The 18623-nt window shown below is 36.5% G+C and overlaps 5 protein-coding genes across 8 annotated transcripts; 3 read left to right on the forward strand and 2 right to left on the reverse strand.

The window, feature by feature from the left end:
- On the reverse strand, nt 1-874 carry LOC148166296 (protein lin-52 homolog). The gene is made up of 4 exons (XM_088049337.1): nt 784-874; nt 512-598; nt 362-463; nt 1-312 (listed from the first exon to the last, which is right to left on the reverse strand). The coding sequence occupies exons 1-4, from the start codon at nt 815-817 to the stop codon at nt 170-172; spliced, it is 366 nt and encodes a 121-aa protein (XP_087905463.1). The 5' UTR covers nt 818-874; the 3' UTR covers nt 1-169.
- LOC148166297 (putative protein phosphatase 2C T23F11.1) lies at nt 796-9557 on the forward strand. Of its 3 annotated transcripts, XM_088049333.1 has the most exons (4): nt 799-885; nt 1075-1209; nt 1261-1889; nt 8785-9557. In XM_088049333.1, exons 3-4 carry the CDS (start codon nt 1271-1273, stop codon nt 9111-9113), a joined length of 948 nt encoding a protein of 315 aa, XP_087905459.1. In that variant the 5' UTR covers nt 799-885; nt 1075-1209; nt 1261-1270; the 3' UTR covers nt 9114-9557. The 3 variants fall into 3 exon arrangements, with proteins under 3 accessions (XP_087905460.1, XP_087905459.1, XP_087905458.1); XM_088049334.1 differs by lacking the exon at nt 1075-1209 and having other exon boundaries at nt 796-885; XM_088049332.1 differs by lacking the exon at nt 799-885 and having other exon boundaries at nt 933-1209.
- On the reverse strand, nt 9369-16098 carry LOC148166298 (REST corepressor 1-like). 2 transcript variants are annotated; one of them, XM_088049329.1, is made up of 8 exons: nt 15848-16098; nt 15567-15710; nt 15303-15517; nt 15078-15257; nt 13467-13550; nt 13026-13123; nt 12529-12724; nt 9369-10485 (listed from the first exon to the last, which is right to left on the reverse strand). In XM_088049329.1, the coding sequence occupies exons 1-8, from the start codon at nt 15954-15956 to the stop codon at nt 10063-10065; spliced, it is 1449 nt and encodes a 482-aa protein (XP_087905455.1). In that variant the 5' UTR covers nt 15957-16098; the 3' UTR covers nt 9369-10062. The 2 variants fall into 2 exon arrangements, with proteins under 2 accessions (XP_087905455.1, XP_087905456.1); XM_088049330.1 differs by lacking the exon at nt 13467-13550.
- Nucleotides 16099-16177: 79 nt separating this feature from the next.
- On the forward strand, nt 16178-17033 carry LOC148166299 (large ribosomal subunit protein mL41-like). Its single transcript, XM_088049336.1, has 3 exons — nt 16178-16542; nt 16590-16693; nt 16746-17033. Exons 1-3 carry the CDS (start codon nt 16389-16391, stop codon nt 16974-16976), a joined length of 489 nt encoding a protein of 162 aa, XP_087905462.1. The 5' UTR covers nt 16178-16388; the 3' UTR covers nt 16977-17033.
- A 116-nt stretch (nt 17034-17149) lies between these two features.
- Nucleotides 17150-18591, forward strand: LOC148166300 (lipoyl synthase, mitochondrial-like). The gene is made up of 5 exons (XM_088049331.1): nt 17150-17235; nt 17279-17623; nt 17668-17824; nt 17871-18087; nt 18202-18591. Exons 1-5 carry the CDS (start codon nt 17188-17190, stop codon nt 18551-18553), a joined length of 1119 nt encoding a protein of 372 aa, XP_087905457.1. The 5' UTR covers nt 17150-17187; the 3' UTR covers nt 18554-18591.
- Nucleotides 18592-18623: the final 32 nt, after the last annotated feature.

Below are 18623 nucleotides of genomic sequence, written 5' to 3' on the forward strand. Positions count from 1 at the left end.
TTCAAAGTACTGAACATTTCGTTTATTTTTTCACAATAGTAAATTTGTACTCATTAACATGAACAAGTCTCCTTAAATCGTAAACATTAAGTAAATGCAACCATACAGTTCATAAAAATAGAATATTTACAACTGTTACCACATCCTTCTTAACAGGACTCTAAAACCATCATTTCTGCCTCCTTGACTTAAACAAATTTAAATATTTCCCTCGCAGAACTTCCTTTGATTCTTCCACCCCTAACTGATAGGCAATATCATGCAGTTCCTTCACTTTTGAGATGAGACCAGCTGTGGGCAAAGCGGCCAATTCTATCAAAAAACTGTGAGAATTTCATTGTTATCGCACCAAAACACTCACGGTGTAAATAATTCTGATCATCCTGACTCAGTTCTTTGGAATACGGCGATTTTACCGCACTCGGGGGCGTGAAACTGTTAATAAATCTCGTCATTTCTGGATCTGGAAGAAACGACTTTTAGCCCGCAAGTTTCAAATTGTTTTACTTACATTTCTCGGGCCATATTTCTGGAGAGGCTCGATCCAGATTTTCCATGCTCAACAAAGTTTGCTCGAGCTCCGCCAGAGACTCTTCCTCTAAAAGAATGCAACAAATCAATTACGATTTTGACAGTTTGACAGTTGGAAATTGCCGTTTTACCCCACTCCCGGGGGTGGGATTTTTACCGATTACAACCACCCTTTGTGTTAACAACCCCCTGGTGACCATCTCGCCCGAAACAAATCGGGGATTTCTGGATAATTGTGGAAAAATTCCTTACCTTGTTCAACGCTCCCGGGTTTCTCGGACGCCATCTTACGCTAGTACCAACAGTCAGACGCGAAATTCCCCAGTTGTAGCGTGAAGTTTCTGGAACGGGGAGGTAAGTGATAACGTGTTGAGTAGTTTTGGGGTTTCGAACACGAAGAAGTTCGATTTGGGGTGTTTGGGGGTGGTCGTGTTGTAGTAGGAGAGGCTTGCGCGTGTTTGATGGTTTAGGGATTTTTCGTCCGTGTTGTTGTTGCCCGTCTGCCCAAATGACACTTCAATGACAACCGTCAATTTTTTTCAGTTGCAGTCGAATTAACCTAAATATTGCGTGCAAAATCTCGTGATCAAAAATCGTGTTAATTATCCACGAAGAACATGCCGATTTAGCACAAGTATGCTAATGAAAACACACGAAAAGTTCAGAGTCCAGTTTTGAGTAAGTAGGTTAAGTTTTTTTGCGGTAGAAAAACGTGCGAATTTCTTGCAGGTGTACTATTATGGGTCAAACTTTGTCCGAACCCGTGACTGCCAAAAACACCGCATGCTGCCAAAACGCCAATTTCCAAGTGGGCTCGAGTTCCATGCAAGGATGGCGCATCAACATGGAAGACTCCCATACGCACATCTTGTCGCTGCCGGATGACCGCGACGCGGCTTTCTTCGCAGTTTATGATGGTCATGGGGGCTCCAAGATTTCCGAGTACGCGGGGAAGCACCTTCACAAGTTCATCGCGAACCGGGACGAATACAAAAGGGGCGACATCGAAGAGGGGATGAAACAGGCCTTCCTTGAGATCGACAGAGTCATGCTCGACGAGGAGGCGTTGAAAAACGAACATTCAGGCACTACAGCTGTGGCTATAATCATTAAGAACAATCTTTTGTATTGTGCGAACGTGGGGGATTCTAGAGCCGTCGCAAGCGTTGGAGGGAAAGCAGAGCCCCTTTCTATCGACCACAAGCCCTACAAGAAGGAGGAACACGATAGAATAGTTGCCGCAGGCGGCAGCGTGTTTGATAACCGAGTCAATGGAAATTTGGCGCTGTCGAGGGCTTTGGGCGACTTTATTTTCAAGAGGAACGAAGAAAAATCCGCTGAAGAACAGATCGTTACAGGTAAACTTTAATAAAATCGCTCGAGTGTTTATCAGGCACTGTCAATATTTATGCAGCGTTTTATGAATAGTATATTTAGATCAGAAGTGATGTATGAGTAAGAGAGCAAATAATTGCGTTGCTGTAAAGAGTTTCCGCCCGGAATTAATTGTGCGGGTTTGGGGACATATTAACTTTATTTTTAAAAAGTCACGCGAATGTGCTCAACAGATGTTACGCGAATTCGAAATTATTTGGCAGTGATAGCGGTGTATTAACATTTATCATTCGGTTGTCACTCTTGTTTACATAACACCAGGCAACAAATTTTGGAAAAAGTCCGGTTTGATCCATCGAGTTCTGCCGATTTCTCCACTATTAAGAGCGGTCACATTCTAAAATGGTTTGGTCTAGAAAACTGAAATTTAGAAAATATACTGTCCCTGTAGTTATCTACAAATTGCCCGGTTTTTTCAAGATTCAAATTTGCCGCCAAAGTTCGTAATTTTGAGTTTTTCCTCACTTAAGGAACAACTCAACCTTATTAAATGTACTAATTTTCCGACATAAACAACCGGAAGTACCGAAGTTATCGCACTCCAAAAAAATTAAAAAACGTTTCCATTTTTAAAAATTCATATTTTCGGTAATTTTCGAAATTTTTAGTTCACAATTTTGAATTTTTGCTCACTTCAAAAGTCGTTCAAGCTCAATATTTTGCGCCAAGTTTCAAAGAAAAAGATTTGAAAATACCCGAATTACGGCACTGATAAGAATTAATGGTAAATTTTTCATTTTTTCTAGATTCAAATTTGCCACCAAAATTTGCAATTTTGGGTTCATAATTTTGAATTTTTCATCACTTAAGGAACAACTCAACCTTATTAAAGGTACTAAATTTCCGACATAAACAACCGGAAGTACCGAAGTTATCGCACTCCAAAAAAATAATAAAACATTTCCATTTTTAAAAATTCATATTTTCGGTAATTTGCGAAATTTTTAGTTCACAATTTTGAATTTTTCCTCACTTCAAAAATAGTTCGAGCTCATTATTTGCGCCAAGTTTCAAAGAAAAAGATTTGAAAATACCCGAATTACGGCACTGATAAGAATTAATGGTAAATTTTTCATTTTTTCTAGATTCAAATTTGCCACCAAAATTTGCAATTTTGGGTTCATAATTTTGAATTTTTCTTCACTTAAGGAACAACTCAACCTTATTAAATGTACTAATTTTCCGACATAAACAACCGGAATTACCGGAGTTATCGCACTCCAAAAAAATAATTAAACATTTCCATTTTTAAAAATTCAAATTTTCGGTAATTTGGGAAATTTTTAGTTCACAATTTTGAATTTTTCCTCACTTCAAAAATAGTTCGAGCTCATTATTTGCGCCAAGTTTCAAAGAAAAAGATTTGAAAATACCCGAATTACGGCACTGATAAGAATTAATGGTAAATTTTTCATTTTTTCTAGATTCAAATTTGCCACCAAAATTTGCAATTTTGAGTTCATAATTTTGAATTTTTCTTCACTTAAGGAACAACTCAACCTTATTAAAGGTACTAATTTTCCGACATAAACAACCGGAAGTACCGAAGTTATCGCACTCCAAAAATAATAATAAAACATTTCCATTTTTAAAAATTCAAATTTTCGGTAATTTGCGAAATTTTTAGTTCACAATTTTGAATTTTTGCTCACTTCAAAAGTAGTTCAAGCTCATAACACCAAGTTTCAAAGAAAAAGATTCGAAAATACCCGAATTACGGCACTGATAAGAATTAATGGTAAAATTTTAATTTTTTTTTTCGGATTAAAATTTTCCAAAATCTGCAATTTGTGGTTTATAAGTTTGAATTTTTCCTCACTTGAGGAACAACTCAACCAATTAATTAAATATGCTAATTTTCCGACATAAACAAACGGAACTAACGAAATTATCGCACTGCCAAAAAAATAATAAAACATTTCCATATTTAAAAATTCAAATTTTCGCTAATTTGCGAAATTTTTAGTTCACAATTTTGAATTTTTGCTCACTTTAAAAGTAGTTCGAGCTCATTATTTGCGCCAAGTTTCAGATAAAAAGATTCGAAAATACCCGAATTACTGATAAGATTTAATGGTAAATTTTTCATTTTTTTTTGGATTAAAATTTCCCAAAATCTGCAATTTTTGGTTCATAGTTTTGAATTTTTCCTCAATTAAAGAAGACCTCAAGCTTATTAAGTGTACCAAATTTCCGAGACAAACAACCGCCAGTTATTGCTCAAATAAAACTTTTCCAATTTTAAAAATTCAAATTTTCAAAAATTTGCGAAATTTTTAGTTCAAAATTTTGAATTTTTGTTCACTTCAAAAATAGCTGAAGTTCAATATTTTCGCCAAATTTTAAAGAAGAAGGTTTGAAAGTACAGGAATTACGGAATAATTCAAATTTGCCAAAATCTGCAATTTTGGGTCCACGATTTTGAGTTTTTCCTCACTTGAAAAAGCTCCAAGCTCATTAAAGGCGTCGAATATCAAAAAGGAAGGTTACGAAAGTACCGGAGTTATGGCACTTCGAAAAATACTGAAAAAAACTTGATATTTTTTTTGTCAAAATTTTCAAAAATCTGCAATTTTGGGTTGATAATTTTGAGTTTTTGCTCATTTAAGGAACTCCTAAAGTTGATTAAATGCCTCAAATTTCAAAAGGTCGGTTCGAATGTATTGAATTATGGCAATTTGAAGAATTAATGAAAAATTTTCCTTTTAAAAAAAAATTTACCAAAATCTACAATTTTGGGTTCACGATTTTGACGTTTGGACTGTTCGTTTATTAGTTTAAACAATTTCGCTTTTGTTTTTTCTCAAATTTAAAAACGGAGACTTTTTTATCAGTTATGTTGAAAAAAAGGATTAGCGAGTGTTTCCACTAAAACTCTAAATTTCACTTCTTGGGCGTCGCGACGTCAAGCTGACAGTGATAAAAACAGCGTTATATTCTGGAACTTAATCAACCATAAGCCGTAAGCATTTGAACAAAAGGCGCATATTTGTTTTCCAACTAATTTTGAATTTTTTTTTTAATATAAAAATATAAATAAGGCAATATAAAAAAATCTGGTATTTTTAATGGTAAAGAAACAAATAAGAAAAACTCACTATTTGTTGTATTTCGACCTCTACTTTGCCTGAAAATAGAGAAAATCGTCATTTAGCTTCAAATTTCGTCGATTTTCGACGACTTCCTCATGACTTGTTAACACCAAAAGAAGTGTTTGCAGGTGAGCCCACGTGTACTTCTTCTGTAAACAAGATAATCAATAGACTCTGTGATAAACGTGTCGATACGTGACGCAAAGAGAAGGAAAACTTCCTGATGGCGGAAAATCCTCTGGATGTAAAACACAATGCGAGAAATAACTCGCCTTAATTGCTCGCAATAAACCCTAAAATGTTTACGGTAATAACTTTGAACATCGGCCATGAAAAAATATTTCCTTGTCACAATATTTACCGAAAATATCATCCAAAGTCAACACGACAAAGTCGAGCGGTTTTATTTATTCAGTTCGAGTAAATTTTAATTGTGGTATTTAAAAATGTAACGGCTATATTTAGTCTAGTTGCTATAATATCGACTGTTTTGTAGTATTTTTAACACCAACGTATGCAGTATTTTTGTTCATGGAACGAGTGGCGCTGAAAATAGCGTGCCGACCGTTGACACTGTGAATTTCGATCAAGCTTTAAAAAGGCGGCATTAGTCGTGCTAATTATACAGTAATTATAAACGGATGTAGATCGCATGGAGTGGTAGAACAAGTCCAGATGGAAATTAAGATTGTTGCGGTTGCGGTTATTAAATTGTTATTTATGGAACAAGAGGCAGAAGTCGTACGTTTTAGCATCAGGCGAGTCGGATGCGATAATAGTACATTGCTCAATGAGTGAGGGAACTTGGATTTTTAGCACGAGAGGATTGTTTACGCATGAGTTGGATGCGAGTCCACGAGTGATTAAAATTCGGTTTAACTCAAAAGTGCAGTACACGATTTTTTCTAGTTTCAAAGCGAACGATTCGAAAGTACCGGAATTATGGTACTCCGAATTTTTGCTCACTTCAAAAGTAGTTCAAGCTCATTATTTGCGCCAAATTACGCCACTTAAAAGAATAAATGGTAAATTTTTCAATTTTTTTTGGACAAAAATTTGCCAAAATCTGCAATTTGGGGTTTATAATTTTGAATTTTTCCTCACTTTAAAAGTAGTTCAAGCTCATTATTTGCGCCAAATGTTAAAGAAAAAGGCTCGAAAATACCAGAATTACGGCACTTAAAAGAATAAATAGTAATTTTTTTTTTTTGGATAAAAAATTGCCAAAATCTGCAATTTTGCTTTTATAATTTTGAATTTTTCCTCACTTTAAAAGTAGTTCAAGCTCATTATTTGCGCCAAATTTCAAAGAAAAAGAATGGGAAACACCGGAATTACGGCACTTAAAAGAATAAATAGTAAATTTTTCTTTTTTTTGGATAAAAATTTGCCAAAATCTGCAATTTTGGGTTAATAATTTTGAATTTTTCCTCACTTTAAAAGTAGTTCAAGCTCATTATTTGCGCCAGGTTTTAAAGAAAAAGATTCGAAAATACCGGAATTACGGCACTTAAAAGAATTAATGGTAAATTTTTAAATTTTTTTTTGAATTAAAGTTTGCCAAAATCTGCAATTTGGGGTTTATAATTTTGAATTTTTCCTCACTTTAAAAGTAGTTCAAGCTCATTATTTGCGCCAAATTTCAAAGAAAAAGAATGGGAAACACCGGAATTACGGCACTTAAAAGAATAAATAGTAAATTTTTCTTTTTTTTTTTGGATAAAAATTTGCCAAAATCTGCAATTTTGGGTTAATAATTTTCTATTTTTCCTCACTTTAAAAGTAGTTCAAGCTCATTATTTGCGCCAGGTTTTAAAGAAAAAGATTCGAAAATACCGGAATTACGGCACTTAAAAGAATTAATGGTAAATTTTTAATTTTTTTTTTGAATTAAAGTTTGCCAAAATCTGCAATTTGGGGTTTATAATTTTGAATTTTTCTTCACTTTAAAAGTAGTTCAAGCTCATTATTTGCGCCAAATTTCAAAGAAAAAGAATGGGAAACACCGGAATTACGGCACTTAAAAGAATAAATAGTAAATTTTTCAATTTTTTTTTCTTTAAAATTTGCCAACATTTGCAATTTTCAATTTTTCCTCATTTAAGGAACAGGCCAAGCTTATTAGGTGTACCAATTTTCCAAGATAAACAAGCGGAAGTACCGGAGTTATTGCACTCCGAAAAATAATAAAATATTTCCATTTTTAAAAATTCAAATTTTCGGTAATTTGCAAAATTTTTAGTTCACAATTTTGAATTTTTCCTCGCTTCAAAAATTGTTCGAGCTCATTATTTGTGCCAAGTTTCAAAGAAAAAGACAACCGGAAGTACCACCAGTTATTGCTCTAATAAAATTTTTCCAATTTTTCGAAATTTTTAGTTCAAGATTTTAAATTTTTGTTCACGTCAAAAATAACTGAAGTTCAATATTTTCGCCCAATTTCAAAGAAAAAGGTTCAAAAGTACAAAAATTACGGCACTCAAAAGAATAATTAGAAAAATTTTAAAGATTCAAATTTGGCAAAATCTGCAATTTTGAGTTTTTACTCACTTAAAAAAAGCTCCAAGCTTATTAAATCCGTCAAATATCAAAAAGGAAGATACGAAAGTACCGGAGTTATGGCACTAAAAAATTTATATTTTATTAGTCAAAATTTTCAAAAATCTTCAAATTTGGGTTGATAATTTTCAGTTTTTGCTCACTTCAAAACTAGTTCAAGTTCATTATTTGCCCCAAATTTTAATGAAAAAGATTCGAAAATACCGGAAATACGACACTTAAAAGAATAAATGGTAGATTTTTCAATTTTTTTTTTGAATTAAGATTTGCCAAAATCTGCAATTTTGGGTTTATAATTTTGAATTTTTCCTCACTTTACTTTAAAAGTAGTTCAAGTTCATAATTTACGCCAATTTTCAAAGAAAAAGACTCGAAAATACCCGAATTACGGCACTTGAAAGAATAAATAGTAATTTTTTTCATTTTTTTTTTTGGTTTAAAATGTACCAAAATTAGCAATTTTGAATTTTTCCTCATTTAAGGAATTTATTAAGTGTACCAATTTTCCAAGATAAACAACCGGAAGTACCACAGTTATTGCTCTAATAAAACTTTTCCAGTTTTAAAAATTCAAATTTTCAAAATTTTTGCTCACTTCAAAAATAGCTGAACTTCAATATTTTCGCTCAATTTGAAAGGAAAAAGGTTTTAAAAGTACAAGAATTACGGCACTCAAAAGAATAGAAAAATTTTAAAGATTCAAATTTGCCTCACTTAAAAAAAGCTCCAAGCTTATTAAATGCGTCAAATATCAAAAAGGAAGATACGAAAGTACCGGAGTTATGGCACTAAAAAATTTATATTTTTTTAGTCAAAATTTTCAAAAATCTGCAAATTTGGGTTGATTATTTTGAATTTTTGTTTATTAAAGGAAGTTATGGCATTTTGAAGAGTTAATGAAAAAATTTCTACTTAAAAAAAGACAAATTTACCAAAATCTACAATGTTGGCTTCACAATTTTGAATTTTTGCTCATCTAAGGAACTTCTGAAGCTCATTAAATGCCTCAAATTTCAAAGAGAAAAATCCGAAAGTTCCGAAGTTGTGTTTAAAAAAAATCAAATTTTTAATTTTTGCGCACGCAAAAACCCGCTCGAGTTTATTAACAGCGAAATGAGTCGGAAGTACCGGAATCGCGTACAATTATAATAATTCTGCATAAATCTAATGTTAAAATTTGCACGAATTTAATTTCTCCGTTTTTTAGCGTACCCGGAAGTGCAAGTGCACGAAATAACCGGCGAGTGGGAGTTCATCGTGGTCGCCTGCGACGGAATTTGGGACGTCATGACCAACGAGGAAGTGGTAGCCTTCGTCAGAGAGCGCATCGCGTCCGGCATGGAACCCGAAGAAATCTGTGAAAGCCTAATGATGACCTGCCTAGCGCCTGATTGCGAAATGGCAGGTTTAGGTTGTGATAACATGACTGTCGTTATAATCGGACTATTGCAAGGTGACAGTTACACACAGCTATCGGCGAAATGTGGTAGAACTTATGTTTCGGAAGATAAAGAAGAGGAAAATTTCCTCCTGTGAAAGTAATGTGCAGATTGTTAAATGAATGTACTTTTAATGTGTAAATAAAACTGTACATAATGATATTGTCTAGGAGGTCTTTGCTTTGGTACCGTGGTAAGATCGAGGTAGGTTTGTGATAGTCAGTGACTTCTACCGTTGGTTTTTAGAAGACTGCTATTTTTTAGATATAGTGGTAGATAGTTCGCACCAAATTGTTTTTAAATGATAGGTTCATTTTTATAGATCTTTCTCAAGGTTGATGGAACTGCAAAGTATCGAATAAATCTTTATTATTATTAATACAATTAAGTCTATCCTAATGACATTACTTAATATGATTTACGTGCAAAACAATAAAGACAATGGGGAAATAAAATAAAATTATAATTACTTTACACTTTTCAATTATATTATATAAGATGTATGAAAAACATAAAAATTGAAATAAATAGTTATAAATTATTTTCTTAGTTTCTTTCTACTTTCCTATTTACATCAGAACGACGCCTCGAAACTTATAAAAAAAACGTAAAAAGTCTCTTCTCAACAGTACAAAATTTATATACAGAGACGAGTCTCAATTGTAACAACTCTTAGATTAAGCATGCGAGGAATAACTAAATATTTTTCAATTATAGTATCCAGATCCGGCCATTATAAATATTTACATCTAAACTAGCTTCAATTATAATTTGGTATAAAAATATGTACAGTCAAAAAATAAAAAAATTCGTTTTGCAGTGTTTCAAACAAAATAACTGTACTGTAAGATTATAAACTACGGTATCTAATGGCCAACGCAAAACTTGTAAATATCCAATACCAGGATTCGTTTAAAAATGCAAATTCATTCATAAGAACATTACACTAAAACTAGAGTATTTACAATGATTGTTTATGTTGGATGCAACATTTTATTAAAAATAAAATCAGAGAACGACAACTACTTATCCAACCGAAACACTTATCATTTGCTAACTTGCGCGACTTTGCCGTTTTTCATTTCTTTCTTATTACTCGGAGTCGGTGATATACAAATGACATCATTATCAGTATTGGAATCTTCCAATTCGATCTTAACGTCTCCGTTATCATCCGGTAACGGTCCGTTATCTTTCTCCCAGTCTTTTAGAACATTGTCCAAATTGTATCTTTTACGGTAATTAACGAAAAACGTGCGCACATGGTGTTCAGTTTTATTTCCCAAAACTTCGGCGATGCTTTTAAAGTCTTTCCCGTACTTGCGGACGCCTTGGACTGCTAATAACAGTTCTTCGTTTGTCCAACGGGCGTTAATACGTGACGAGTTATCGGTGTTTGGACGGAGATCTTCTATGGAGTCTGAATGCTTTCGTTTCAAGGAACTTATATTCTGTTTGTTCTGCTGGATCTGAAACAAATTGGACTTTTAATAACCAAAAACGAGCAGTTTGTTGGCAAATTTGTTAATCAAGGATAAAATTTTACACCAAAATTGTCAAAAATCCCAACGTTTTTAAATTTTTTTTTTCAATTTTCTTGAGCTCGAGTTGTTTTAAAGTGCAAAAAAATCAAAATTTTGGAGCCTAAATTGGAATTTCAGAAAATTAGTTTTAAAGAATGTTAAATCTGTAAAATAAATCAAAATGATGAACCCAAAAAGGCAGATTTTAGAAAATTTTACTTTAAAAAAATGAGTTCTGAGTGTAATAACTCCTGTATTTTCAAAAAAAGTGTGCTGTTGTTTAAGTTTCAAAATTACAGAAATTTTGACTTTTGAAAAAAAGGTTTTTTATTTTCATCATCGCAATGATGGTAGCAATACACCCGCGGTTCGGCAGCAATGGAATAATCAGAGCGATGATTAAAATCAAGTTTTTTTGTTTTAATCATCGCTCTGTGATGGTCGGATAGCTGTCGAAATGCAATTTTGACAAAGTTAAAAATTCAAATTTTCAGTTTCAGATTTTTAATGTTTGCTCACTTCAAAAATCGCCGAAGTTCAATATTTTCGCCAGATTTCAAAGAAAAAGGTTAGAAAGTACAGGAATTACAGCACTCAAAAGAATAAATGGAAAATTTTGAATTTTAAAACATTCAAATTTGCCAAAATCTGCAATTTTGGGTTCACGATTTTGAGTTTTTCCTCACTTAAAAAAAGCTTCAAGGCTATTAAATGCATCAAATATCAAAAAGGAAGATACGAAAGTACCGGAGTTATGGCATTTCGAAAAATAATAAAAAAAATTGTTTTTTTTTTAATCAAAATTTTCAAATTTGGGTTGATAATTTTGAATTTTTGCTCATTAAAAAAACCACTAGAGCTCATTAAATGCCTTAAATTTCAAAGAGAAAGGTCCGAAAGTACCGAAGTTATGACATTTTAAAGAATTAATAAAGAAAATTCTATTTAGAAATAGATAAATTTACCAAAATCTACTATTTTGGGTTCGAGATTTTTAATTTCTGCTCATCTATGGAACTCCTGAAGCTTAAGTGCTTCAAATCACAGAGAGAAAAATCCGAAAAATCCTAAGTTGTGGCACTCGAAGAATAATGAAAATTTTTCGTTTAAAAAATCAAGTTTTTGGTTTATAATCTTTAATTTTTGCGCACGTAAAAACCCGCTCAAGTTTATTAACTGCGAAATGATTCGAAAGTACCGAAATTGCGTACAAATATCAAATAATTAAGTGCAAAAAAGTCAAAATTTGAGACCCTAAATAACAGATTTTAGAAATTTTGACTTTTAAAAAATTACTTCTGGTTCCAATAACTCCTATATTTTCAAATGTTTTTCTTTGAAATTTGGCTTAGTTAATGAACATGCGCTGTTGTTTAAGTGAGCAAAATTTCAAAATTACGAACTCAAAATTGCAGAAATTTTGACTTTTGAAAAAAAAGTTTTTTATTTTAATCATCCCTCTGATGGTAGCAAAGGACCCGCGTTTCGGCAGCAATGCACTAATCATCAGAGCGATGATTAAAATCAAGTTTTATCGCTCTGCTGATGGTGGGATTGCTGCCGAAACGCATTTTTGCCAAAACTTGGTGTGATCCATCAAATTTCGCGTTTGTTTGTGGATCCACGGCTGTAAGAGAATACATACAGGGTGGAACATGCATCAAAAAGTGACGTCACATAATTTTATATAAAGGAAACGCATGTAAAGTATGACTACAGTTGGTAGCACAGATGGTCAATACATCCTTTGCGGATAACACATCGAATTAAATAAAAAAAATATCTCCGTCTTGTCTTTCATAGTGAACCCTCGTAACATTTCAGCATGCTGGCAGTGCCCTCTCTCCCATGCAAAGATCCACACCGCGGCTTCTACCCAATCATCAACCACAGACGAATTCTGGCATTGCAATGCAAGCAGGCAAGAATACAATACAAAGCAAAATGGGACGTGTTCATGTTTCTTATGTGTGGTGGATTGGTACTCACTTGTCTCTGGAGGGAATCTAATTCTCGATCCATCGCCTTAAGCATGAGCACACCCGCGTTGCCTGACGCCATCGCAGCCAGATCGTCGTGGTTGATGTACATGCCGCGAGGGGGCTTGCGCTTGTGGCGTCCACCCAGGGGGGACCCGCGCTTGCCACCCGTCGGCCCCGATGTGGGCCGCAACAATCCGGTTCGTCTGTACATGCCAATATTACACGTTATGGTCAAACATGATCACTCATTTTCAGCTAAAGCCAACTATTAAGCGAAAAAGAGGACCGTTGTTAAACACATTGTGTCTAGGGTTTGGCGATGACGGCAAAAAAAAGTGGAAAACGCACATTTGTTTGGGGCATCACCAAACGGGGGAAGCCGGGGTTTGCTCGTGAATGTTCGCGAGAAAAAATATCGGGGACTACGTGGGGGCTGCAGTTAACACCCCCGAGAAACCCACGGCTCGTGCAGAATAGCTGGATTGTGTGGGGGTTGATACGTACCTCCAGTGTTGGTAGCAGGAATTACAGAGGGACCCCTTGGACGTCACTTGCGTGACGGTACAGGCGACTCCGCAGTTAGAGCACGCGCCACCCTCACCCTGCACACATACAACAATCATACCGACCATATCCCAATATGAAAAAATAAAAAAAGAAGAGAGAAAAACACCCAGTGATGATCGCGACGGATCCTCTATATCTAAATACATGTTTTTTAAACTAGATGCGTGTATGTATGCATGTAATGGATGGAATAAAACGTTAGGCAACGCACACTGCAGCAAAGACATGCTCATACAGGTTAGTCAATGTCGCTTCTCAGAATGAGATGAAACGGAAATGGAGGCATGATACAGAAAGCCGTCACATGAGATGACCTGTCGTTATTTTACGATTTTGCTAGGCTGATTTGGCGTGCAATATCTATTGAGGGTTCACTACCTGAGTAGCGTTCTCGTCGGGAGGTTGACCCGTACGACTTGGTGAACCGCTTTTACGACGAATGCCACGATGTATTGTCCATTTCTGTAAGATAATCCATTACTGCAAAACCAAGCCCCGATTTCTTTCGGTCTACAATTAGTTACGAGTTTTCATCTCTGGACATTTTATTACTACAGCGCCAGCGCCCGGGTCCACCACACTGTAGTAGGCACTTTCCCACACTCCAAACGGCCAAGATCCTCCAAAAACACGAAAGCTTCAACCCTTTAACTGTTGTAAACGTATATATGCAAGGGGTTTACAAATGTTTGTAGCATCAGTTGAAAAATCTAAAACCCACATTTGTAATAAGCGGCAAATTTCTTTGACATTTCATAGCCACCCTTGATGCTAGAAACATTTATAAACACCTTGTACGTTTTGACATTTTTCTCATAAACTACAAAGTATGAGAATTTGAAATTTTGGGAACAAAAACAAGCGAATAAGACAAATCGAATGACAAGATTCCCATATTTGTGACACTTCCGGTTATGCCGGAAGTAGTAGTCTTGCTTATTTAATCGTGCATGGCAGGAATTCCAGAACCGCTCTTGATGCCAGAAACATTAACCTTGTACATAAAGTCACCCTTAATTTGGATGCAAAATCTGAAAATATAATAATATATGGGGTGTTCCATTTTAAAATGAGCAAGTTGGCATTACCGGAAGTGTCACCTAAATGTGAACCTATTTAATCGATTCGTCTTATCAGCCTACTTTTGTCCCCAAAATTTCAAATTCTTATCATTAGCAATTTCTGAGAAAAATGACAAAACGTATACAGGGTGATAAAAAAAAGGTGCCTATAAGTGGAAGTATATGTCCTTTTCAGTTAAACCATCTCAGAAATCAAAGCAAAATTAATTTAAATTCATTCCTTTTCACAATATGAATTTTTTTCTAATAAAATTTTACATTCGGCAGTCTAAGTAACTAAGTAACTAATACTGAGAGCTTTGCAATGTTGCAACATGAAAAATTTTCTATAAATCCAAGAAATTGTACTTTTAAAAGTGAAAGAAACTATGAAATTATTATAAAAAAAATATCCAAACAGTTTGATCGTTTATAAAAAAAAGCTTAGTTTAAAAAGCACAAATTTCGTCCAGGTTTTCAATTTTGGGCTCAGGAAAGAATTAGCTACAACATGATACATAGCATGGGCGCCTTTTTTTCATCGCCCTGTATATACGTTTACAACAGTTGAAGGGATAAATAAAATGCGCCTACACCTTCAGGATTTAGGAGGACCTCGCTTAAAAATTAACAACACGAGGACATGGCGGCGCTGTTACAAAGTGTCTTCAAGCTCTTGAGCATGAGAAAGTGTTACTAGACCACAAAATCTGAGCCCAAGAAGCTTTAGTACAGCCAGAACTTCTAACAAGCATTGCAGATTGCTATTACACTGCTTGTATCGCCTTTAACAATATTTAAAAAGTGAGAGACCCTTTGGTTTTAATTCATCTTTGCTGTAACCATCAAGGCATACTTTACAGATCAGCTGAAGACATACCACTCAACGACCATGCAACCACGCTAAAACCATTAACGCTAACCCTACCTTTTCATCATGATCTGATTCTTCGTTTGAGCCTCCTTCTGAACCGGCCTCTGATGCAGCCCCTTCTTCTTTAGGAGTGTTCAACTTACGTGCCTGTTTGTCCATCAGGCTGGTTCTTGATCTGGTTTTCTTCCAACTGTAGTAATACTTGACTAAACTGGCAATACTTTTATCTGGCAACTGAATTTTTCATTAGTTTGAGACGTGAATAAAGGGGATGATTACCATTTGTCTAATTCTATGAAAGCTCTTCCCGTGGAACTGGAAGGCTTGCTCAAACAGAACTTTGTCTTCAACAGACCATTCATCTGGGAAAGGTGTGAAGTTGGCGAGATCCAGCACAGCCCGGTCCAGGTCGTGTTTGTGCCAGAACAGCATCCCAAGAGCTTGTTCGCCGTTGTAACCATACTTGTCTTTGGCCAAGATGATGTAGTCCTCCACTATAATCACAAATGATAGAGTCTGGAAATGGGGGGCTATCAAACATACGTTTAGATTCGGGGATACTTTCAGTAGGTGACCACACAAGTAGGGCTCTGTCGGCCAGCAATTCCGGTTTTCGTTGGGCTTCCGGCTGGAGCTCCGGACAAATAGCTTGGTAATCTCGTCCGACTCGTATCTTATCTACTGGAACTACAAAAGCAACTATGAAGCAACGCTATGATTCATTTTAAATTCCAAACAAAGCATTTCGTTCTTGGAAAAACCATCAAACTCGCACAGAAACCAAAAGGAACCCTGAAATTCCCTCAAAGGGCGAGAACGCTAACCTGAACTCTCATCTTCGCTTGTGGAGTCTTGGACGTGACCATTGGGACTCGGCCCCCGACTTCGCCGCCCGTTTCGAGCATTCTCGTTGTTTTTTTCCGCTAGAACCATCTTCAATTCTTCTCTTCACCACTTCATATAACCAAGAGAAAATTAAATTGAAGGGAAAATTTGTCTCTATGATTCAGCACCACCACAGCTCCGACCACTACAAAGTGACTAAAAAATCGGACTCGAAGAACCGTAGTTTCGCTTGTTTAGTTCCAAAAGTCGCTACCGCGCTGCGAACGCTACGCTTTTAAAACTGACCTTGAGAGTTTAATTCCGGTTTTTTCGTAGTAAAAGGGTGGAATTTGAACGCTTTTGGGGCGAAATTCACCTCTTATAGTTTCTAGACTCGCGCCAAGACAGTATTGTGGGGAAAACCACGTGAAATTTTAAATTTTGCGCGGTTTGGGATTTCCGGAACGTCGGTCTCTCTCGTTGCTCTTCCCACCCTTCTCACTCATTTGTACTGTTTGGTATCATAACCTCAAATCGGCGATGTCTTTTCTGGGTTTTTTTAAAAGGGGGATCTCGACAACGTGTGCTCGATACGGGAAACGGAACTTCCGGAAATTCCCTATTTATAACAAAAGGGGTTCCAGGATCTTCAAGGAACAGCGCAAGGACCCCAATTATGACCTCCCCATTGATAGTACGTTACCCCAGTTTTTATTCTTAAAAATCATGGATTTCTTCCAGAACGTGGTGTACGGGACACTGGTTATTATGACGAAGCCGGCAAGTTTGTTCTAATCCCGGAAAAAATCCCGGAATTGGTTGTCCCAGACTTGAAAGACTTTCCTGTAGGTGCACACCTCTTTTTTTAACAATGTGGAGACTTAGAGACTGTTTTAGTTGAAACCGTACGTGTCCTACAGGGCCCCCGATGTCATTCAAACTGAATTCACAGCCCAGGATCTGTTTAATGTGGTCTACGCACCAAAAATCGTCAAAGACTTCAAAGAAGGGAAGTTAAATGAGGATGGGGGCCCCAAGGAGCCCTCACCTGAAGAAAATCTCACGCCGGAAGACGCGAGGATTAGAGCTGAACAGACGGGGGCTGATTTATTCACCCATGGGAGATAATGTATTGTTGGTTGCATAACTTGTACATAAATTGCGTAATAAAATAACCAAAAAATCTTTATTTACGTTAAATTAAACCTAAGGTTGTGTTTTCTTTAATTTTTGGGTTTAATTGGGTTGTCTTGATCAAACCTGCGCCCTACCGAGGACAAAATCGTTATCACTTTGACATGACCTTTCGCCCCCTTCGTGTAAACAAAACCTCCAAGACATGTACGGGCTCAAACACGTGTTGATTAACCCCACCGTACCCAAAACGGTAAGTTTAATCATCAGAACGAAGCCTGGGAGCCCCCTTGAAGTTTTTTAGGTTAAGTCACAAATCCCACTTAGATGCGCTAAAAGAACGGATAATCAACGGCCCGAGCCTCCAAGACTTCATAAATAACCCCAATCCAGTCGCTGAAGAGACGCCAGAGGCTTGGAAGGACTACAACGGGCGTTTAAGACGAACTGAACAAGACACCTCAAGATTGAGGTTACCTCCATGGCTAAAAACCTCAATTCCCAAAGGAAAAAAGTTCAGTGAATTAAAGGAACAACTGCGGGAGCTCAATTTGCACACGGTGTGTGAAGAAGCGCGATGCCCCAACATTGGGGAGTGTTGGGGCGGAGGCACCCATGGTACCGCCACTGCGACCATCATGGTACGGTAAAATACCCCAAAAAGAACGAGTAGAGTTCGGTTTAGTTGTTAGGTGACACCTGTACGAGGGGCTGCCGGTTTTGTTCCGTCAAAACGTCGAAGGCGCCGCCCCCACCCGATCCCAATGAACCTGTGAATACCGCAGCGGCTATCGCGTCATGGGGGCTGGATTACATTGTCTTGACTTCAGTGGATCGAGATGGTAAGTTCCCAAAAGAAGACGGTGGTTTTAATGTGGAGTTCAACAGATTTGCCGGATGGGGGCTCCGGTCATTTCGCCCAAACCGTAAAAGAAATCAAAAAGAGGAAGGGCGAGATGCTGGTGGAGTGCTTAGTCCCAGACTTCGGGGGGAAGCTAGAGTCGGTTCAAACGATCGTGGAGTCAGGGTTAGACGTTTATGCCCACAATATTGAGACTGTTGAGGCCTTGACCCCTTTTGTAAGGGATAGAAGGGCTAAATACAGGTACATACTTGTATTGGTATAGTAATCGACGGCTTTAATTAGTAGTTCCAATGACGCCCTACTATAATAGTTCCAATGACGTACTACTAGTAGTTAATTTCAACTTTTTAACAGGCAGTCGCTAGCCACCCTGGAGGCAGTGAAGACCTTCAACCCCGACATGATAACAAAGTCGTCCATCATGCTAGGTCTCGGTGAAACCGACGAAGAAGTGCACCAAACAATGTCGGACTTGAGGACCGCAGGAGTCGACTGTGTGACTCTCGGCCAGTACATCCAGCCGACGAAGAGACACATGTTGGTGACGGAATATGTGACTCCAGAGAAGTTCCAACACTGGGAGCAAGTCGGAAATGAGATGAAGTTCTTGTATGTGGCGAGCGGGCCGTTGGTGAGGAGCTCCTACAAGGCGGGGGAGTTCTTCATTGCTAGTATCCTGAAGAATAGAAAGGCGAAAGAGATCTGAATGTTATCTTGTTGTAAATAAAGAGAAGTTTGACTTAATTACAATATTTATTGTTAATATTTACAATTTT

Source organism: Gnatocerus cornutus, unplaced genomic scaffold (assembly GCF_029298725.1).
Source record: "Gnatocerus cornutus isolate USDA-ARS CGAHR unplaced genomic scaffold, icGnaCorn1.1 ctg00000023.1, whole genome shotgun sequence".
Taxonomy (NCBI): domain Eukaryota; kingdom Metazoa; phylum Arthropoda; class Insecta; order Coleoptera; family Tenebrionidae; genus Gnatocerus; species Gnatocerus cornutus.